At 35.4% G+C, this 24719-nt stretch overlaps 1 protein-coding gene across 4 annotated transcripts in view; it reads right to left on the reverse strand.

Annotated features, from left to right (window-relative positions):
• Window positions 1-24719, reverse strand: part of JAK2 (Janus kinase 2) — a 221479-nt gene that overhangs the window by 64749 nt on the left and 132011 nt on the right. For all 4 annotated transcript variants that reach the window (XM_077148267.1, XM_077148265.1, XM_077148266.1 and 1 more), the window contains 2 exons: window positions 13964-14285; window positions 13032-13151 (listed from right to left, as the gene is read on the reverse strand). In XM_077148267.1, coding sequence (XP_077004382.1) covers window positions 13032-13151; window positions 13964-14285 — 442 coding nt within the window. The remainder of the gene's footprint in view (window positions 1-13031; window positions 13152-13963; window positions 14286-24719) is intronic.

Genomic DNA, 24719 nt, shown 5'->3' on the forward strand with positions numbered 1-24719 from the left:
GACGTCATCACCACGTGCCTTCCCATGTGACAGAGAAATCCCAAACTTAAACCAGTCTTTCTTGAGTGAAGGTATCCTCTTGTCGGTGCATTAATTTGGACATTTCATGGCCTTAAAACTGTAGCATGTAACTTGATAAATTCCCTTTGTAAAAGCCAATTCATTTCTGGTATATTGCATTCCGGCAGCTTTAGCAAACCAAACCAGATGTAAAGGGCTTTTATACAAAAAAATTACAAGACCTTGTTAAAAGAAATAAAAGAAAATCTAAATAAATGGAAGGACATTCTGTGCTCATGAACTGGAAGACTAAATATTATTAAGATGTCAATCCTACCCAAAGCAATTTACAGATTCAATGCAATCCCAATCAAAATTCCAACAATGAATTTTCTTTGCTAAAATGAAAAGGCATTCATAAAATTTATAAATTTATATTTATATCCAAATACCCAAATCCCTCTTGAAAAAGAATAAAGTTAGAGGACTCAGATTTCCCAATCTTAAAACTTTTTACAAAAGCTACAATAATCAGAACAGTGAGGTACTAGCACAAAGACAAACATAAAGACCAATGGAATAGAACTGAGAGTTCAGAAACCAACCCTCACATTTTTTGCCAATGGAGTTTTGATAGGGGTTAAAGATCACTCCATGGGGAAAGAATAGTCTGTTCAACAAATGATGCTGGGAAAACTGGATCTACATATGAAAAAAAGAATGAAGGTGGACCCCTACTTCACACTATATATAAAAATAAAATGAAAAATGGATCAAAGACCCAAATACAAAAGCCAGAAATATCAAACTCCCAGAAGAAAATGTAAGGAAGCAGCTCCAGGACCTTGTGTTAGGCAATGGTTTCTTAGACTTTACACCCAAAGCATGAGCAACAAAATAAAATAGGAACAAATGAGACAACATCAAAATTAAAACCTTTTGTGCATCATAGGACTTTATCATGAAAATAAAATAACCCATATAATGAGAGAAAATATTTGGAAACCACTTATCTGCTAATATTTAATATCCAGAATATATAAAGAAATCCTACAATTTAACAAGAAAAAGACATAACCCAATTTAAAAATGGCAAAAGATTTCAATAGACATTTCTCCAAAAAGATATAAAAATGGCCAACAAGCACATGAAAAGTTGTTGAACTTCATTAGCCATTAGGGAAATGCAAATCAAAACCAGAATGAGATACCATTTCACACCCACTAGAGTAGCTACCATTGAAAAAAAATGAATTACAAATGTTGGAGAAGATGCAAAAAACAGGAACACTCAGTTATTGCTGATAGCTATATATGATGGTGCAGCTGCTGTGGAAAACAGTTTGGAGTTCTTCAGAAAGTAGAATTACCAGATGAGCTGACAATCTCATTCCTAGGCATATACCGAAAAGAACTGAAAGCAGGGACTTGAACAGATATTTGCATATCAATGTTCATAGCAGCATTATTCACAATTGCCAAAAGATAGAAACAACCCAAGTGTACATCAATTGATGAATGGATAAACAAAATGTGGTATATATACATACAATGGAATATTATTCAGCTGTAAAAACTAATGAAGTTCATGATAAACCTTGGAAACATCATGTTGAATAAAATAAGCTAGACTCAAAAGGACAAATAATGTTTGATCTCATTCACATGAAATAATTAGAATAAACAAACTCACAAAGCCAGAATCTAGAATACAGGCTACCCAGGGATAGGATGGGGGTAGGGAATAGGGAATTAATGCTTAAAATGTACAGAGTTTTTTAAGGTTAAACCATAGACTACAGTTAGTAACACAATTATTAAATTGGGCTTTCATCAATTGTAACAAATGTACCACACTAATGAACAGTATTTTAATAGGGTAGCATATGGGAACCCTGTATTTTTATGCATGACTTTTCGGTAAAGCCACAAATTCCCTAATTAAAAAAAAAATAAAGGAAAATAACAAGTGCTGATGAGGATGCAAAGAAATAGGAAACCTCATACCTTGTTGATAGGAATGTAAATGGTGTACCTGTTGTGGAAAACAGTTTGGCAATTCCTCAAAAAGTTAAACACAGGACTACTACATGACTAAGCAGTCCCACTGCTAGGTATATATACATACATATAAAAGAATTGAAAGTGGGAATCAGACAGAGATTTATACACCAATGTATATAGCAGCATTTTTCACAATAGCCAAAAGGTGGATGCAACTAATATGTCATCAGTAGATGAATGGTTAGACAAAATGTAGTACATACACACAATGGAATATTACTTTGCTTTAAAAAAGAATCAAGTTCTGATATATGCCACTATTTAAGACATCATGTTGAGTGAATAAGTCAGACACAAAGGGGAAGATATTTAACAGCTAGAATGTGCACACTCATAGAGAAAGAAAAGGACAAGTTACCAGGAGTGAGTTGGGGGAAGAGGAGAATAAGGAGTTAATGCATAATGGGTATAGGGATTCTCTTTGGAGTGTTGGGAGACTCTGGAAATGGATGGTGGTGCGGGTGGTGCTATACTGTGAATGTCAGTAATCCCAGTGACTGGCATGCTTAGGACTGGTTGAGATGGTAAATGTTTATGTTGTAATATGTTTCTGTAGTTATTTTTTAAAAAGAGCAACTAAAGAGAAAATGACAACTAAATGTAATACATAATTCTGGACTGGATCTAATAACAGAGGAGAAAAGAAAAGAGGCTTTATTGGGACATATGAAAACTTTGGAATATAGACTGTATAAGCAACATATAAATGCAAAATTTCCTGAAATTCATAAATGTATTTAAAGTAACTACAAAAGTGAATACCTTCGTTTTAAGAAAATGTTCATGGAAGTATCATGAGTTTAAGAGCATGATGTATATAACATACTGTTAAATGTTTAGAAAATAGATAGAAAGATGGAAGGAAGGAAGTAAAGAAAGATACAGCAAATGTAGCAAAATGTTATAATTGGGGATCTAGTTATCTAGAAGTGGGGTATATTGGCATTCTCTATATGTTTTGTATTATTTTTGCCACTGTCTTTGAAGTTTGAAATTATTTCAAAATAAAAAGTTCAAAGTGGGTGGGCCACGGTGGCTCAATGGCAGAGTTCTCACCTGCCATGCCAGAGACCTGGGTTCGATTCCCAGTGCCTGCCCATGCAAAAAAAGAAAAAAAAAAAAGTTCAAAGTGCCCTAATAGCCAAAAAGACTAAAAAAATTAGAGAACTAACACTTCCTGATTTCTAAATTTATTACAAAATCACAATAATCAAAGCTGCATGGTACTGTCATAAGTACAGATATACACACCAATAGAATACTTGAGAGTTCTTAATTAATTAAAAATTCAGATATAAACTTGCAGAGGTATGGCTAACTGATTTTCACCAATGGTGTCAAATTCACTCAATGGAGAAAGTATAGTCTCCTCAATAGACAGTCCTGGAAAAATTAATTCCACATGCAAAAAACTGAAATGAACCTAAACCCGTCACCATACAGAAAAATTACTCAAAATGGATTAACAACCCAAATATAAGAGATAAAGCCCTAAAATTCTAAGAAAATAGTAGGGAAGATCTTTAGGACCTTGTATTTGACAATTGATTCTAGATATGATACCAAAGCATGAGTTACAAAAGAAAAAATAGATAAAATGGACTTCCTCAAAATTTCAAATTACAACTTAGGTTGTATAAATGTTACTAGAATAAAATTTTTAAAAAATCTACGAAACTTTATAGCACAGTGAACCTTAAGGTTAAACTATAGGCTACAGTTAGTAACCCAATTATTAAATTGGGCTTTCATCAATTGTAACAAATGTACCACACTAATGAACAGTGTTTTAATAGGGTGGCATATGGGAACACTGTATTATCAAGAAAATGAAAAGACAACATATAGAATGGGAGATAATAATTCCTAACCATATGGCTGATAAGGATTTACTATCCAGAATATATAAAGATGTCCTACAAGACAACAACAAAAAGACAAATAACCTAATTTAGAAATGGGAAAAGGATTTGAATAGGTATTCCTCCAAAGATGATACGCAAATGGCCAATAAACACAAATCATTAGGGGAAATGCAAATCAAAACCTAAATACTATCAACTCACTATTATTATTTGGCTCTTTTTAAGAAAACCAAAAAAATAATAAATATGAACAAGGATGCAGAGAAATAGGAATCTTTGTTGTATACATTGTTAGTGGAAGGTATGCTGGTCTGAAACTGTTATGTACCCCAGAAAAGCCACATTCTTCTAATCCAATCTTGTAGGAACAGACCTATTGTTGGGTAGGACCTTTTGATTAGGCTGTTTCCATGGAGATGCGACCTACCCAGTGGTGGGTGGGACTCTTTGATTAGGTTGTTTCCATGACCCTATCCATTCATTGTGGGTTTCAATCCACTTACTAGAATCCTATAAGAGGAAGACCTTTTGGAGAAAGAGCAAATGCTTGCAGAGCCAACACAGAGCAGATGTTTAGAAATAGAGCAACCCATTTTGAAACCAACCCAGGATAGAAGGGCCAGCAGATGTCATCCTGTGCCTTCCCATTTGACAGACAAACCCCAGATATGATCAGCATTTCTTGAGAAAAGGTATCTTCTTGTTGATACCTTAATTTTGACATTTCATGCCCTTAGAACTGTAATCTGTAACTTAATAAATCCCCTTTGTAAAAGCCAATCCATTTCTGGTATATTGCATACCGGCAGCATTTGCAAACCAAAAGAGAAGGTAAAATGGTGTAGCTGCTGTGCAAAACAGTTTGGAAGTCTTCAGAAAGTCAAATACAGAATTACCATATGACCTGGCAATTCTACTTTAATGATGTATACCCCAAAGAAGTGAAAACAGAGAGTCAGACATATGTTTGTACACCAATATTCACAGCAACATTATTCACAATAGCTAAAACATGGAAGCAAGCATCTATCGACAGATGAATGAAAAAAGAATATGTGGTGTATCTATACAATGAAATATTATTCTGCCAGAAAAGGAATGAAGTTCTACATGCTATGGTATGAATGAATTCTGAAGACATTATGTTGAGTGAAATAAACTAAACACAAAAGACAGATATTCTTCGATTTCACTTATATGAAATACACAGAATATACAAATACACAGAAACAGAAAATAGATTACAGTGGTGGAACAGGTAGTAATGAGGACTGTCATGGTTAGGGACAGGTGTCAACTTGGCCAAGTTGTGGTACCTGTTTATCTGATTGGGCAAGTGGTGGCCTGTCTGTTGCAATGAGGACATTTCATAGGATTAGGTCATGATCACGTCAGCTACATCCACAGCTGATTCCATTTGTAATCAGCCAAAGGGGAGTGTCTTCTGCAATTAGTGATGCTAAATGTAATCATGGGAAGCCTTTTAAGGAGGACTCAGAGGAGATAGTTTCCATTCCTGCTTTGGCTGGTGAGCCTCTCCTGTGGAGTTCATCCAGGCCATCCATCGGAGTCATCGGCTTCGCAGCCTGCCCTGTGGATTTTGGACTCTGCGTTCCTATGGCCATGTGAGACACTTTCATAAATTTTATATTTGCAAGTGTTCCCTGTTGATTCTGTTTATCTAGAGAACCCTAACTAATACAAGGACTTAATGTTTAATGGGTACAGAAAATACGACTCAGCTGTATGCCTGAAAGTTGTTAAAATGGGAAATTTTAGCTTCCGGGTCAAGATGGCGGCTTAACAACGTGCACATTTTAGTTCGTCCTCCAGAACAACTACTAAATAATCAGAAACAGTACAGAACAGCTCCTGGGGCCACGTCAGTGACCAGACACACAGTGTACCCCAGTCTGGACCAGCTGGACTGGCTGCGAGCACCCCCCAGAACCATGAGTTCCCAAAGCTGCGGTGGACAGCACCCCTCCCCCACAGGCTGCTTCCCAGAGGGGAAATGAAAGGACTTTACCAGCAGCAGGGACTCGGCACAATCAAACGCCAATTGTGGAACTAATTAACAAATTCTGACTACTAAAAATAGGCCCCCAGCTTAGGTGAACCTGATCAAAGCAGAGGGTGTTCATTTTTGCCCTGGTGCCAAGGGGGCAGGACTGACAGAAAAAGGGGAAAAAAAAGAAGGAAACGGAGGTTTTTATGGCTGTGTATCTACAAAGGCTTGACTGCCTCTGGATACAGCGGCAGGACTTTTCAGGGCTGCATTGCCCCAGGCATAGGCAGAAGTGAGCTCTTTTGGGGGCTTGTCTGGAGCCTATGCCTTCCCCAGGGGAGGGGTGAAGCCCAATTCAGGTGGAATCCCTCCATCAAGGAATTCAGACACCAGGGCTTGGTAATTTGAAGCCATTAAAACCAGCCAACAACCTCTCCTCTGTCTCTACCAGGTCCCCAGCAGGGAGAGTCTGCCAAAGTTAAAGGTACTGCATCATCTTATGCTGGTGGGACTTGCAGTCAGACAAGCACCACACACAGGGCAGGATAACAAAAACAGAGTCCAGAGATTTCATAGGAAAGTCTTTCAACCTGCTGGGTCTCACCCTCAGGGAAAACCAATGCAGGTGACTCTTTCCTCCTGATAGGAGGCCAGTTTGGTCTGGGAAAATCTGGCTGGGGTCTATAATATCTAAGTAGATCCTCCTAAGTGTATGTGTGGGGAAAGGCACCACACAAGCAGGGCAAGAAACAAGAAAACAAGAACTGAAAACTTCTCCTCTGTGAAACAAAACCTAAGCTAGAGGTCCAGAAAAAGCTGAACTGAAAGTCAAAGAACAAACAGACAACAAACTCATCCAGAAAGAAAACCCTAGATAAAAGAAGTGAAAGCAATCTCCAGAATAAACTAATTAAGGTAATTAAATGCCTAGACGCCAGCAAAAATAACAAATCACATTAGGAAAATCGAAGATATGGCCCAGTCAAAGGAACAAACCAACAATTCAAATGACATACAGGATCTGAAACAATTAATTCAGAATGTGTGAACAGACACGGAAAAACCTCATCAAAAACCAAATCAATGAATTGAGGGAGGATATAAGGAAGGCAAGGAAGGAAAGAATAAAAAGAAGAAACTGAAAATCTGAAAAAGCAAATCACAGAACTTATGGGAATGAAAGACACAGTAGAAGAGAAGAAAAAAAACAATGGAAACCTACAATGGTAGATTTGGAGAGACAGAACATAGGATTTCTAAACTGGAGGATGGAACATCTGAAATCTGACAAGAAACAGAAACTATAGGGAAAAAAATGGAAAAATATGAGCAGGGACTCAGGGAATTGAAAGACAATATGAAGCGCACAAATATACGTGTTGTGGGTGTCCCAGAAGGAGAAGAGAAGGGAAAAGGAGGAGAAAAACTAATGGAGGAAATTATCACTGAAAATTTCCCAACTCCTATGAATGACTTAAAATTACAGATCCAAGAAGTGCAGCGTACCCCAAAGAGAATAGATCCACATAGACATACTCCAAGACATTTAATAATCAGAATGTCAGAGGTCAAAGAGAAAGACAGGATCTTGAAAGCAGCAAGAGAAAAGCAATCCATCACATACAAGGGAAGCCCAATAAGACTATGCGCAGATCTCTCAGCAGAAACCATGGAGGCGAGAAGACAGTGGGATAATACATTTAAATTATTAAAAGAGAAAAACTGCCAACCAAGAATCTATATCCAGCAAAGTTGTCCTTCAAACATGAGGGAGAAATTAATACATTTTCAAACAAAAAAATCACTGAGAGAATTTATGACCAAGAGACCAGCTCTGCAAGAAATACTAAAGGGAACACTAGAGACAGATACGAAGACAGAAGAGAGAGGTGTGGAGAAGAGTGTAGAAAGGAAGACTATGAGTAAAGGTAAAAAGAAGGAAAATTAGATATGACATATAAAATCCAGAAGGCAAAATAGTAGAAGAAAGTACTACCCATGCAGTAATAACACTGAATGTTAATGGATTAAACTCTCCAATCAAAAGACATAGTCTGGCAGAATGGATTAAAAAACAGGACCCATCTATATGCTGTCTCTACTCAAAGGACACGAGGCCAAGGACACAAATGGACATTTACACACCAATGTTTATGGCAGCATTACTAACAATTACCAAGAGATGGAAACAGCCAAAATGTCCATCAACAGACAGTAGACTAAACAAACTGTGATATTTACATAAGATGGAATATTATGCAGCTCTAAGACAGAATAAAGTTATGAAGTATGTAACAACATGAATGGACCTTAAGGACATTATGCTGAGTGTGATTAGCCAGAAACAAAAGGACAAATACTGTATGGTCTCACTGATATGAACTGACATTAGTGAATAAACTTGGAATATTTCCTTGGTAACAGAGACCATCAGGAGATAAAAATAGGGTAAGATATTGGGTAACTAGAGCTGAAGGGATACAGATTGTGCAACAGGACTGAATATAAAAACTCAGAAATGGACAGCACAATATTACCTAACTGTAATACAATTATGTTAAAACACTGAATGAAGCTGCATATGAGAATGAGAGATGGAGGAGGGCTGGAGCATAAATGAAATCACAAAGAAAGATAGATGATAAAGATTGAGATGGTATAATCTAGGAATGCCTAGAGTGTATAATGATAGTGACTAAATGTACAAAGTTTAAAAATGTTTTTGCATGAGGAAGAACAAAAGCATGTCATTACTGCAGTGTGCTGAAAACAGATGGTACTTAATATTTTAAAATTTCAACTAATGTGTGAGACTAAAGCAAAAAATGTTTATTTGTTACAAAATTTATATTTTGACTAGTGCATCTCCTAATATAACTTATGTAGATAGTTGACTGAACACCTTAAGTACATGGAACTTTGTATAGGACATGAGATTTTGTTGGTTTGTCCAGGTGATGCCCTGATGTATCCCAGAGTGGTGTGATCAGTGAGTAGAAAAGTATTTGCAAAGTCCCCTTCGGGGAATGGTGAGAACGGGGGAAAACTCAACTTCCCCAAGTTGAATTCTTGATATTCTCACAAGCAGTGTGGACAACCAAAGCTATAGGCTGAGCCCCTAGTCTTTGTTCATATGAAACTTAAGCCCACAGGGGACAGGTCAAGCCTACTTAAAATTAAGCCTAAGAGTCACCCCCAAGAGAGCCTCTTTTGTTGCTCAGATGTGGCCTCTCTCTCCAGCCAACACAGTAAGGAGACTCACCACCCTCCCCCTGTCTACGTGGGACATGACTACCAGGGGTGTGGATCTTCCTGGCAGCGTGGGACAGAAATCCCAGAATGAGCTGAGATTCAGCATCAAGGGACTGAGAAAACCTTCTCGACCAAAAGGGGGAAGAGTGAAATGAGACAAAGTGTCAATGGCTGAGAGATTCCAAACAGAGTCGAGAGGTTATCCTGGAGGTTATTCTTATGCATTAAGTAGATATCACCTTGTTATCCAAGATGTAATGGAGAGGCTGGAGGGAACTGCCTGAAAATGTAGAGCTGTGTTCCAGTAGCCAGGTTTCTTGATGATGATTGTATAATGATATAGCTTTCACAATGTGACCGTGTGATTGTGAAAACCTTGTGTATGATGCTCCTTTTATCTACCTTGTGAACAGATGAGAGGAACATATGGAATAAAAATAAATAATAGGGGGAACAAATATTAAAATAGATTTAGTTTGAAATGCTAGTGATCAATGAAAGGGATCAGTAAGGGGTATGGCCTGTAAAATTTTTTTTTCTGTTTGCTATATTTTTCTGTTGTCTTTTAATTTCTTTTTCTGAATTGATGCTAATGTTCTGGGAAATGATTGTGATGATGAATATGCAACTATATGATGACACTGTGAATTGCTGAGTGTATGTGGTGGTTATGTTTGTGTTTCTTGTAATTTTTTTTAATTAATAAAAAATAAAAAATGAGAAATTTTATATTATATATATGTTACTCCAATAAAAAATTTTAATAACACCATTACGAAAATGAAAAGATAAGCCATCAGCTATAGAAGGGTGTTAATTTTACATACATTCTACAAAAGATTCATATCCCAAATATATAATGACTTTACAAAGTGATAAGAAAATGACAAAACAACTCAATGACAAAAATGCATAAGACTTGAACAGTCATTTCATAAAGGATGATTTCCAAATGAACAATGAGAATATGAAAAAGTGTTCAACATCATTCATCAAGGCTGCAAATTAAAGCTACAGTGAGCTACCAGTATGCATCACCAGAATTGCTAAACCTTTCAGCAGACTGATAAAATTAAGAGATAGGGGAGATTTGAAGCAACAGTACTTTTCATACACTAATGAAGGAAGGATAAATTGGCACAAACTTGTAAAATTATTAAGAGTATGCTACAGTTATGACTATCACTCAACAAACCCATTCCTTTGTGTATATAAGGGGAAAAATGTACATATCTCCATCAAAAAACATGTACAAGAATGCTCATAGTAACTTTATTGCTAACAGCCCCAAACTGAAAATAACCCACATGTCCATCAACAGAAGAATGATTACAAAATTTATATATAATGAAATACTACTCAGTAATGAAAAGGAATGAAATAGTATATGTAACATGAATGAATCTTGCAGATAATTATGCTAAATATAATATTATTCCATTTAGATGACCTCCACGAATAGAAAAATATTAGTTGATGGGAAGATGGCTGTGCAAGTTTGAATCTGCCGTGTACCCCAGAAAAACCATGTCCTTTGATCTTCATTCAATATTGCTGGGTGGTATCTTTTATACTGTTTCCATGGAGCTGTGACTCACCCAATTGTGGGTGATGACTTTTCATTCAATTGTTTCCATGGAGATGTGTCTCCACCCATCCAAGTTGGGGTTGCTTACTGGAGCCCTTTAAAAGGGAACCAATCATTTTGGAAAAAGCTTTAGAACCCACGCAGCTAGAGATCTTTGGAGTGAAGAAGGGTAACACCCCCAGGGGAGTTTCATGAAACAAGAAGCTTGGAGAGAAAGCTAGGAGATGTCACCATGTTTGCCATGTGCCTTTCTAGTTGAGAGAGAAACCCTGAATGCCATTGGCCTTCTTGAACCAAGGTATCTTTCCCTGATGCCTTAGATTGGACATTTCTATAGCTTTGCTTTAATCTGGACACTTTCATGGCCCTAGAATATGCAAACTTGCAACATAATAAATACCCCTTTTTAAAAGTTGGTCTGTTTCTGGTATATCACATTCCAGTAGCTTGCAGACTAGAACAATGGCTATCTCAGTTGTAGGAGGGGGAAGGGAATAACAGGAGGCATGTAGAAGCCTGGGGCTTTAAAAATATTTTATATCTTGAGCTCGGTGTGACTACATGAGTATGCATGTATGTAAAAATATCTTGAGCTAGGTATGACTACATGAGTATGCATGTCTGTAAAAATTCATGGAGATATACACTTAACGACTAGTGAGCGATATTGTGTTTTTATTATACCTCAATTAAAAAGCTTAAAAAGAGAGAAAAAAGATAAAGAAAATAATGCTAGCATGAACAGTAAAAGTAGAATAAAAGAATTTGTAACTAAAACAGATTGGGAGATACAATAATAAGAAAAATGCAATAGCTTTCCTATAACCAGAAATAATCTGTTAGAAAAATATACTGAGAAAAAGTTCTTAATCCAAATATAGAAACATCATATCATAAATAAAATTCAGCAAGAAATATTATATATCAATATGACTAAAACTACCAAAAGTTACTGAAAAACATAAAATAATACTTGTATATGAAGAGAAATATAATGTATCCCTAAACAGAAAATGTAATATGGTAAAGGAATTTCAATTAAATTTAACCCAAAGTAATCTTTAGAACAGTTCCCAAAAAATGTCAATATAATGTTTTTAAGGAGAATTAAGAATACTCAACAAGAAAGGGAGTGTCACAATTAGGACTTTGGGTTCTGAAATCATGCTTCTGAGTTTAAATAGGGCCTACCACTTAACAAACACTGTGATCTTGAAAAGTTCTCTATATTGCAATAAGGCCAATAAGTCCAGATACCTTTCTATAAGACTACAAATTCTTTACTATAGGATGTTCACATTAGCATCAACAAACTCTTCCAGAACTATTTATTATAAATTCATAATGGGTTGATTATCAGTAATCATTCCTTCATCCATCCATGAAGTATTTATTGAGGTTTTTCTAAACTAGACCTCAGCTCAAGATGCAGGGGGTACAAACACAAATGAAAATATATCCTTACCTTTAAGAAGTTCTTATCTAGTAAGCAGTAAGCGTATGCTATCATATTTTTTCAAGAACAAGAAACTGTGCTAACTAAACTAAGTTATGAATTAGTTACAATTTTGGTAATAAAATCCTAAAATGGCCAGACAGGTAGGTCATACAGATACCTTGGTTAAATGAACAAATTACATTAATAAGATTTTTAAGCCTGGGGGGAGTCAATGGATATTTGAGTTAAAAAGAAAATAGAGCCATATAAATAAGAAATGTGTAACAGCAAAATATAAAGTCATCTATTTTTTCCCTTTCTAGTGGGATTTGTGAAACTTTTTAGAGAAAGAAAAAGAGTAAAGTTTTCTGAATCAACCATGTCTTACAGCTTAGGGAAAGCTGACCTGAGACTGGTTTACATTTTGTTGTTTAAATCCTGGAAAACACTGTACTGATTTTCTTTTATCCTTTAATTATGCATATCCCCATGGACAAAAAAAGATTACAATCAGGAATGAGCATCAGAACAGGAAACTAGCACAACCCAAAGTGGGGGAAAAAGCAACTGGCTTTGTTAATTATAAAAATTAGTGAAAAAAAAGTTAATGTACAAGAAATTCTGGGAACATAATGCTGGTAGTGATTCAAAAAAGTAGATGTAATAAAACACTTACTAAATGTCCATGTTTAGAGCTATACTTAGAACTATAAGTAAAATCCCAACTTGAAAATAAGTCTGGTATTAAGGTTCTGAAACACTTATTTCTGACATCATGTAAAGCAAAACCATTATTTATTCATAAAGCAAACTTACCAGATTTTTACCATCTTGCTTATGGATAGTTACAACTCTGCTTTCATTTGAGAATTCTTGATTTGCTTGCTTAATGTTGACATCAATAATATCAGGAAAATCACAGTATGTTTGTAAATCCTGTGATTTAAGAGCATTGAAATTAAAAACAGGTAGAATATATGGAGTTGTTTTAAATCAAGACTTATGATGGAGATAACATTCAAATAAAAAAAGGAATTGACAACAATAGGTAAACCATTAAAGGGGATTCTCTCTCCCAATAATCTGAACCTTAAGATTACATTGTATTTTGCTTTTAATTAAAAATGAGAGAACATTAAAGGGTACCAGAAATCTAAAATCTAAAATTATAAGTCTCTTCAATCCACTCAACATTAATAGAAACCATTACCAGAAAATTAGAAATTTAACTACTAAAGAGTGAAAATAAAAAATGAAAATCAAATTTTCCTTTTAAATTCTAATAACAATCTAAGAACACAGATATGAGCAAAGAAAACTTTTAATGCAAACCTAAAAAATTTAAATCGATTATTCAGCAGGTACATCTCATCATAAAATCAATTAAAATTAATCTTTTCATTTAACTAAATTTTATAATTGAGCCTCCTATTATCAGTAATAGTGAAAAAAAGGAAGCAAAATTACTTTAAAATTACTTCACGCTTAGAAATTAACCTTTTTCTGAAACTATAAGAAAATCATTACTAATTATTTTGTCATATAAAATTAAATAAAAATTCATTTAAGAACAATGAGAAAAGAACTACAGATATATGGCCTTGATGGCGTTACACCATTAAAACTTCTGTTTCTATCAATGGAAGAAGAGAAATGCAAGACTATGTTTCAAATGACTAAAATCACTTTGCCTCCATTGCCATTCTACATAAAATAACAAAGAATGAGAACATATCATTAAGGATTACCTGTTCTGTAAGTGTCTCACTTTCTTTATGTTTCCCTCTTGACCACTGAATTCCACCGTTTCCAGTTATTATAATGGTTGCAAAAATCTCCTCACCTGAAGGACCTCTTCCAGGTTCTTTTACTTCAAATTGCTCTGTGTAGAATGCCGACTGAAGAGTTTCCAGATTTATAAGATACTTAAGTTTCAGGTTTCTGGCAGTGGCTTTGCATTGGCTGAATTGCTGAATAAATCTGCGAAATCTGTACCTTATTCGCTTCCTTGTCAAAAAATGATAGTCTTGGATCTTTGCTCGAACACATTTTGGTAAGAATGTTTTGTAGCTAGGGATAAAGAACACACGAAGAAAAACAAAACAAATTTAAGATAAATGTAAAACTAAATTGAAAGAAAGACTACAACACATTTATGTCGAGCGGAGAAAGTTGACATGAACACCTCCCAGACAAAATAATGCCTTAAAATTTCACTTAAGGATGTGAAATACTCGCTCTGTACTTTACCATAAATACTTAGAATGGCAGGGGAGGGGTGTGCCAATTTTCCTCCTAATGGTCTGGATGCTCACTCTAGTTAAAAAGGGAGTATTTCTCAAAATTTTTTTCTCTGATGATCTTATATACCATTTTCTTTGTCACTTAATGTACTGCGCTGCCAAGATTTCCTATGATGCTAGACTCCAAAGTTTATATGAACTCTGGAAATTGTTACATTTTATGGGCTACTACTGTCATTCATTATGCAAACATATCTCTGTTATATAAACTATTTTCTTAGGCCAGCTTCAATAACTCCTAATAACTCTTTACAATGAGAGTTATTACATTTGGAGCATTCTTACCCATCTTTACTTTGTTATCTATGAGCAACAAAAGAAGGTAGATAATTTATTTCTCTGCTTTTCAAATATCTGATAAAAAACATTTTATTTCTGAAATTAGAACTATATTAAAGTTCCAAGTCATTTCCCATTTTATAAGCTCTTATACATTCTAGAACCCTCAGTTAAAGCATCATCAAATCCAGTAAATCTTTGTGGACCTTCATGACTACATCAGATGCTCCTCCATTTTTCTTTCACAGTATCTTGTACACTACTCTTAAATATCACTCGTCACATCTTATTACATTTTAAGGACATTTTTGTGAGCCAAAGCAATAATTAAAAATTAAGTTATATACAAACAAAATCAAATAAACTTTACAAAAAATAAAAGGTAGTAAAAACTAAAATCTCATCATTTCTAATTATTTTCCTACAATTTACTATTATGTATGCTTTTGAGATTATTTAGGGCTATCATATCTAAATAGAAGGAAATCTTACAAAAAGGTTTGCTATTGCTCATCTTTTCCCACCCCACCTTCAATGATACCTGGTTGATACCTTGCAATTAGCCATGGTTGGAGCATTTATTACATGGATAATAGCAAAGATTTTAAACAAATCAGGACTTTTTTGTTTTTATTTTTGTTAAAAATTTACCAGCATATACTTCTCTTCCTTCCCCACTCTACTCTATAACCCTTGAGGAATGCTCAATTTTGCATCTCCCTATCTAGAGCTGCTAGAGAAAGCCATCTGACAAGGTAGATGGGTTACATTATAAATTTATAATCACCAATTTCAAATTGGTAGTTGTGGTGGTTTGGAGCTAGGTACCCGAGAAAAGCATGTTTGAATTGTTGTTATTAGACCCTTTTGGTGACGTTACTTCAATTAGGGTATGGTCCAACTGATTAAGGCTAGGTCTTAGTCCTTCTCTTATAGAGAAGGTAACAGAAAGGAAAGAAGCCAAAGGAAACAGCCAGAAGCCAGAAAAGTCAACGAAACCTGGAAGAGAAAGGAGAAGCCAGGAAAGGCTGCCATACGCATTGCCATGTGACAGAAAAGCAAAAGGTCAAAAACGGCAGGCAGCCAGTCCCAGAACTCCAGTGTTCCGGGAGAAAGCATTGCCTTGGTGACACGTTGATTTGGACTTCCAGCCTCAAAACCATGAGACAATAAATTCTTGTTGTTTAATTCAACCCACTGTATGGTATTTGCTTTAGCAACATGGAAATGAAAATACAAGTTCATCATTGCCATCACTTTTACGATATTTCTTTGTTCAACTGATTTCCCCAAGTTCTGCAACCTTTCGCAAATTTCCTATCTTTCTTTTGCCCCAAACCTCAGCTACATTTCTCCTCACCTTCAGCAAATGATTTCAGCTCCTTCTTGGTGGGATTATGGAACAGGGTTCTTTAAGCAGAACTCACTCACTATCTTGCTAAGCAAACCTACATACATCTGTACTCATTCTTTCCTCTTTTCTACATCTTATGATAAGTGAGGTATAAACCTACTACCAAAAGCCATTTATACCACATGAATTTACCTATAACTTCTACTTATCCTAACTTACATATACCCTCTTAGGACTTTTACTCTATCTATTATTTCTCTTCTGTCCACTTTCAACCTTAAATGCAAATTCTCTTTATCCTTCATCTCCCTCCAGCTGCAACTTAACTGGCCTCTTTTTGAAAGAACTGTCTATAATAAAGCTATTCTAATTTCTTGCCTCTCATTTACTCCTCAACTTATGGAAATGTGTCTTATATACTCCATCATTCTATAAAAACTGTTCTCACTAAGATCAATAAAGACTTCCATATGGTTAAAAGCAATTTTCCATGTTTATTACTTGGCACTTTTCAGCAACATTAAATATTGTTGATCATTCCTCCTTGAAACTCTCTCCCCTTAGCTATCCTGACTTTAAATCCCATCTCTTTGGTTATTCCTTCTCAGTCTTCTTTGCTGGTTCACTGCTCTTTAGCTGGTGACGAAATATTGAGAGTTCCTCAAAACTCAATTACGGGCCCTCTCCTTATCTATACTCTCTTTCTCTTTAAGCTCTCTTTATATGCAAATGATACTCATATTTCTTTCTCTAGCAATGCTCTCTAAGCTCCAGATCCATAAAATTGACCTAATCAATTTATTCATTTAATTTGGATGTCTAAAAAGCTCTGTAAACAACGTGTTAAACCAAACTCATAAGTACTCTTAATCCCCTTACCCCAAAGATCCTCTTACAGGATTCCCTATCAACAATGCTCCCATCCATCTACTTCTGTAAACCCCAGAAACCCAGGAATCATCCTTTCCCTGCTTACTCCCTCATCTCCCATTATTCAATTGATCACCATATGGTCTTGCTTTTACCTTCTAAATATTTCTCTTATCTGCCCATTTTGCTCTATTATTATCATTAGTACTCTAATCCCAGTAACCACCATGTCCTGGAAGAACTCTGCTCTCTTCCCCCATTAAATTCTACTCATTTTTCAGATCACAAAAGTTACACTGTTTTACTGTGATGTGGGCTGGAACCACCAAATTGTTTTCTACAGCAGCTGCAACATTTTACATTCCCACTAATAATATACAAAGCTTCCCATTTCTCTGCATCCCCTCTTTGAACTCCCATATTGACTCATACTACTTCTAATTTGCTTTCTATACTAGAGTCATGGGGATCTTTTAAAAACGCAAATCTAATCATTTCACCCTAACTTAAGCCCTTGTGAGATTTCTTAGTGTGCTTAACATTCTTGACATGATCCATTAGGTTCTATGTGGTTGAGCCCCTGCCTCATCGCCAACTAACTCTTTGAGCTCTAGCCATAGTGACTCTTCATTATTCCTATGTTCCATACTGCCACAAGACCTTTCTGTTACTCTCTAGCTCTCTATCATTCTGCTCTCTTTCCCCGTTAAATTCTACTCATTTTTTTAAACCTCAAAGGTCACACTTCCACTGTGGAATAGGTTATAATGTCAAATTGTTTTCCACAGTAGCTGTACTGTTTTACATTCCCACCAACAATGTACGACAGTTTCTCTGCATCCACATCAGCATTTGTCATTTTTCCTTTTTTTTATATACAGAGCCATTTTAGTGTGTATGAGGTGGTATTTCACTGTGGTTTTGATTTGCATTTCCCTAATGACTAACAATACCAAGCATCTTTTCATATGGTTATTGGCCATTTTTATATCTTCCTTAGAGAAGTGTCTAGGTAAATCCTCTGTCAATTTTTTAATTGGATTGTCTTTGTTGTTGAGTTATAGGATACTAAACTCTTATCAGATATATGGTTAGCAATAATTTTCTCCCATTTTACTCATCTTTTCACTTTTGTGATAATGTCCTTAGATAGACAAAAAGTTTAATTTCGATGAATACAATGTATCTATTTTTTACTTTGCTTTTCAGGGTAAAGTCTAAGAATCCATTACCTAATACAAGGTCCTGAAGATATTTCCCTATGTTTTCTTCTAAGAGTTTTATAGTTTTATCTTATATTTAGGTTGTTGATCCATTTTGAGTTCATGTTTCTATATGGATGAGAGACAGGGGTCTACTTTCATTCCCTTAGATGTAGATATCCAGCTTTCCCAGCATCATTGGTTAAAAAGACTATTCTTTTCCTATTAACCGGACTTGGATTGATATCAGTTAGCCGTAGATGTGCGGGTTTATTTTTGTGTTCTCAATTCTATTTTACTGGTCTGTATGTTTATCCTTGTGCCAGTAGAACACTGTTTTGATTCCTGTAGCTTTGTAATGAGCTTTGAAATCAAGAAGTATGAGTCCTCCAACTTTGTTATTCTTTTTCAAGATGGGTTTTGCTATTCAGGGTCTCATGAATTTAATGATTAATTCTTCCATTTTTTTCAAAGAAAGCTGCTGGAATTTTGATTTTAAAAAAAAGCCCTAAAATTGAGATCTTAAGAGTTTGCAGAATTGAGCCTTGCCATAGACTATCCAATTTTTTGTACTATAGAATGGAATATGTATTTTATTATTAGAATTTGAGTAGGCCACATGAAAGTTGAACATTTGCTTAGTTATTTAGACAATGATGTGAGAGATGCAGCTCACTACCTATGCAAGTGGCCTTAGCAGAGTCCCCATTAATGTCTTTACATTCTCCAGTTCTCTTCTTTCTACCCTTTAGCAAACAGGATTTTAAAGAACAGATGAAGAAAAGAAAAATCTTATTAGCTTCCTTCCCTTTCTGTACCCCAGTAGCTAAGCCACCATGTCCAATTAGGAATTGGTAGACAGAAGAGTAAGTGGTGCACAATTACATACATAGAGGTGCATGTGCATACAGAGGCATAGACACACAAAACACATAGGCACAGACACAAAGGGATACCAAGGACCCTTTACAATAGGCCCCAATCTGATAACACACCTTACATGTTTGTTTTTTAGTCTAGAAAAGAGTATGTATTTAGTTATACTATTGATAAATCCATAGCCCACTATATGCTTCTGGGGGAAAAGCAACACATTTTATTCTGTCAAAAATGAATCATTCTTCTGTTCTCCTATCAATCCTAAATATTTAAACACTAAGTAGAGTTCACTGATTATTTCTTAAATATGAGCACTACATGAGAACATCTGAGTGATATACACGTTAAAGTATATGAAGAAGTAAGGCATGTTTTCATCAAGGTATATATTATTTAATCATTATTAAAATAACATGATACAAGAAACAAAAAAAGATCAATTATAATGCTTCCAAATATTAAAACTTTTGTGTGCTAAATAAAATATTCAAGAAAGCAAAACTACAACCTATAGAATAGGAGAAAATATTTGCGAATCATATATCTGATAAAAGATTTGCATATAACATGTACAAAGAATCCCTAAAACTCAATAATAAATAGACAAATAACCCAATTTAAAAATGGCAAAGAATCTGAAGAGGGATTTCTGCAAAAAAGATAAACAAAGAACCAACAAGCATTTGAAAAGAAAGCTCAATATTAGTAGTTACTAGGGAAATGAAAATCAAAACCACAATGAAATACCACTTCCACTTTTATTTTAGAATGGCTAAAGTAAAAAAGAAAGACAATAATAAGTGAGGATGGAAAATTAGAACCCTCAAATATTACTGGTGGGAATGTAAAATGGTGCAGCCTCTTTGGAAAATGGCTTGGCAGTTCCTGAAAAATGTAAACACTTAATTACCACAGGACCCAGCAATTCAACTCAAAGCTGTATCCTCAAGATATGAAAACATACATCCACAATACTTGTGCATGCCTATTCATAGCAACAGTATTCACAATAGCCAAAAACTGAAAACTATTCCAATGTCCATTAATTGAATAATTTGTGAACAAAATGTGGGATATCCAGACAATGAAATATTATTCAACCACAAAAAGAAATGAAACAGGGCAGTGCAATGGTGACTCAGTGGCTGAATTCTCGCCTGCTATGCTGGAGACTGAGTTCGATTCCTGGTGCCTGCACATGTAAAAAAAAAAAAAAAAAGAAACAGAGAATTTCTGGGAAAAATGGCAAAGAAAGGAGCTATAAGACTCACTCCTTCTCCAAAAGCAGCTAGTGGACAGCAGAAACTACCCGAAACAATTGTTCTGGGGCTCCAGAGGCCAGGAGAACCCTGTGCAGCACCCAGGGAAGAATGGGACAAAGAGATTGAGAAACTGCAGAAAAAACTGTAGGTAATTTGCTCCATAGCTGCAGCCAGTGCCCATCCCCTACCCTCGAAATGAACTACCTCGGGTCTGGTGGCTAGCTGTATACTACGGGCGGAAAAAGAGAGTGGAAGCCCTTATCCCCAAAGAATGGGGACAGGGCAAAGCTGAATATAGTCCACAGCTTTCAAATGGCAGATTTAGACTGCTGGGTCGTAGCTATGAATTACAGTTTTAACATACCCCAACAGGAACCTATGCCATCATTTTTTCAACCCCAACAGGAATGGAACCGAAGTACACACTGCCTACTTAGGGCTGCAGAAAACGGTTTACCAAAAAGTGTCTATCTGTTGAGCAAGCCAGGAAAACACAGCCTCAAGGAGCCAACAAAAAGACTTTTGAAACTTTTCCTGACCCTTTCCCCAGGGCTGTTCAGAACTGGTCTATATCCCCTTCATGAATTTGGGTTCTGGCTGGGAAATATTGACTTGGGAAAGTACTCTGAGGTGACCCTCCTCAGAATTTGCCACCCCCCCCAATAAAAGAAGCTAGGAACAATGAAAAGAGACTTTTTTTTTTTAAAAACAATGAAACCTATAGAGGCTAAACTAGGACAAATAGAGCAGATCAAGATTCCCAGAGAGGGAACAGAGGAAGGGAAGCTTTCTCCTAGGGGATAAACAATTACACAGAGTAATCTTAAAATCTGTAACACAAACCCAGGGCAAGAATCAGATGTAGAGGTGTTGAATAAATACACCTGATCAGTAAAATGCAGCAATTCTAAGGGTCTAGAATAAGTTGAACCAAGTGTCAAAGAAGACCATTAACACAAAGCCATTCAACAAAACAACATAGACGAGAGAGAGAAACTGACTTTCAGAGTAAATGCATCATGATAACCAAATGCCTAGACATCAGGTAAAAATTACAAGCCATACTAAGAAAACAAGAAGATATGGCCCAGTCAAAGGAACAAATTAAAAAGTTGGAGGAGGTACTGAATTTGGAACAACTAATCAAAGATCTTCAAATAATCATAAATCAATTCAAGGAGATAAAGGAAAATATGCCTAAAGAGACAAAGGATGTTAAGAAAACACTGGGTGAGCATAAAAAATAATTTGAATGTATGAAAAGAAACATAGCAGAACTTACAGGAATGACAGGCACAACAGAAGAGTTTAAAAATACACTAGAGGCATACAACAGCAAAGTTGAACAGGCAGAAGAAAGAAGGAATAAACTAAAAGACAGAACATTCGAAATCTTACAGACAGAAGAACAAACAGAGAAAAGAATGGAAGAAATTAAGCAGGGTCTCAGGGAACTGAACAACAGTATGAAGCACACTAACATATATGTCATGGGAGTCCAAGAAGGAGAAGAGAAGGTAACAAGGACAGAAAAAATATTTGAGAAAATAATGGCCAAAACTTTCCCAACTCTGACATAAATATACATGTCCAAGAAGTACAACATACCCCAAACACTATAAATCCTAATAGGCCTATTCTGAGATACATACTAATCAGAATGTCAAATGCCAAAGATAAAGAGAGAATCCTAAAGGCAGCAGGAGAAAACCAATTCATCACATGCAAGGGAATACAGTAAGATTAAGTGTCGATTTCTTATCAGAAATCACAGAGGCAAGAAGGCAATGGTATGATATATTTAAGATACTGAGAGAGAAAAACTGCCAGACTAGAATTCTTTATCTGGTAAAACTGTCCTTCAAAAGTGAGGGAGAGTTTAAAATATTCACAGATAAACAGAAACTGAGAGAATTGGTAAAAAAGACACCTGTCCTACAAGAAATATTAAAAGTATTCCTGCAGGCTAAAAGGAAAAAACAGGAGAGGGAGGTTTTGTGGAGAGTGTAGAACTGAAGATTATCATTAAGGATATCTAAAGAGGTTAAAAGAGAGACTAAACTAAGATATGACATATGAAAACCAAAGGATGAAGTGATTGAAGTTAAGTACTGCTTTTACAGTAAAGTCATTGAATGCTAATGGATTAAACTCGCTAGTCAAAAGGTTCAGATTGGCAAAATGAATAGAAAGTTATGATCCATCCATATGCTGTCTAACAGAGACCCAACTTAAATGCAAGGACACAAATAAGCTGAAAGTGAAAGGATGGATAAAGATATTCCATGCAAACAGTAATAAAAAGAGTGCTGGGGTAACTATACTAAAATAGCAAAAAACAGACTTTAAAGGAAAAACTGTTATAAGAGACAAAGAATGACACTATATATTAATAAAATGGGCAATCCACAAAGAAGATTAACAATCACAAATATTTATGCACCTAACCAGGGTGCCTCAAAGTACATTAGGCAATCACTGCAAAACTGAAGGGAGAAATAAACATCTCCACAATAACAGCTGAAGACTTCAATATATCCTTCTCATCAATAGACAGAATATCCAGAGGATCAAAAGGAAATAGAGAAGTTGAATAATATGATATATGAACTATACCTAAAAGAAATATATAGAGCACTGCACCCACCAAAACTGGAGGATACAGGTTCTTCTCAAGTGCTCATGGACCACACTCCAGGACAGACCACATGTTGCATTCACAAAACAAGTCTCAATAAATTTAAAAACACTGAAATTATACAAAGCACTTTCTCTGACCATAGTGGAATGAACATGAATATGAGTAATAGGCAGAGAACTGGAAAATTCATAAATATATGGAGGTTAAACAACACACTTTTGAACAATCAGTGGGTCAAAGAAGAAATTGTAAGAGATATCAGTAAATATCTCAAAATGAATTAAAATGAGAACATAACGTATCAAAACTAATGGGATACAGTGAAAGTAGTCTTGACAGGGAAATTTAGGGCTATAAACTCCTACATTAAAAAAGAAGAAAGAGAGCTAAAGTCAAAGACCTAACTACACACTTGGAAGAACTAGAAAAAGAAAAAATAATCTCAAAGCAAGCAGAAAGAAAGAAATAACAAAGAGCAGAAATAAATAAAATCACGAATACAAAAACAAGAGAGACTCAACAAAACCAAAAGTTGTTTCTTTGAAAAGAGCAATAAAATTGACACACCCTTAGCTAGATTGACAAAGAAAAACTAGAAGACTCAAATAAATAAAATCAGAAATGAGAAAAGGGACATTATTACTGACCCCACAATAATAAAAAGGATCATAAGAAGATACTATGAACATCTGTATGCCAACAAACTAGACAATATAGATGAAATGGACAAGTTTCTAGAAACATATGAACAACCTACACTGCCTGCAGAAGAAACAGAAGACAATAATATGCCAATTACAAATTAAGAGGCTGAATCAATCATGAAAAACCTCCCAAAAGAAAAGTTCAGTGCCAGATGGCTTCACAGGTGAATTGTATCTATCATTCCAAGAAAAATTATTAACACCAAATCTGCTGAAACTCTTCCAAAAAAAAAAAAAAAAAAACTGAAGAAGAGGGAACACTACTTAACTCATTTTATGAAGCAAACATCACCCTAATTCCAAGCCTGATAAAGAAAGTACTGGAAGAGATAATTATATACCAATTTCTCTAATGATTATTGATGAAAAATCCTTGACAAAATACCTGCAAGTAGAATCCAACAGCACATTAAGAGAATTATACACAATGATCAAGCGGGTTTTATCCTAGTTACACAAGGGTGGTTCAACATAAGAAAATCAATTAATGTAATACACCACGTTACCAAACTGAAAGGGAAAATCCATGTGACCATCTCAACTGATACAGAAAAAGCATCTGACAGATTCCAGTATCCTTTCTTGTTAGACACTTCGAAAGACAGGAATAGAGGGAATTTCCTCTAAACAATAAAATTGGGCATATATGAAAAATCCACAGCCAACATTGTTCTCAGTGGTGAAAGACTGAAAGCTTTCTCTCTAAAGTCTGGAATAAGACAAGGATGCCCACTGTACCAGTTATTCAGGATTGTGCTAGAATTTCTAGCTAGAGCAATTAGGCAAGAAAAAGAAATAAAAGTCATCCAAATTAGAAAGGAAAAAAGTAAAACTTTCACTATTTGCAAATGACATGATGCTATATTTAGAAAATCTACAACAAAGCTAATAGACGTAATAAATGAGTTCATCAAAGTGGTTGGATACAAGCTCAGCATGCAAAACTGAACAGTGTTCTTCTATACACTAGTAATAAGCAATTTGAGAAGGAAATTTGCAACAACAACAAC

The sequence above is a fragment of the Tamandua tetradactyla genome, chromosome 2, assembly GCF_023851605.1.
Source record: "Tamandua tetradactyla isolate mTamTet1 chromosome 2, mTamTet1.pri, whole genome shotgun sequence".
Lineage (NCBI taxonomy): Eukaryota > Metazoa > Chordata > Mammalia > Pilosa > Myrmecophagidae > Tamandua > Tamandua tetradactyla.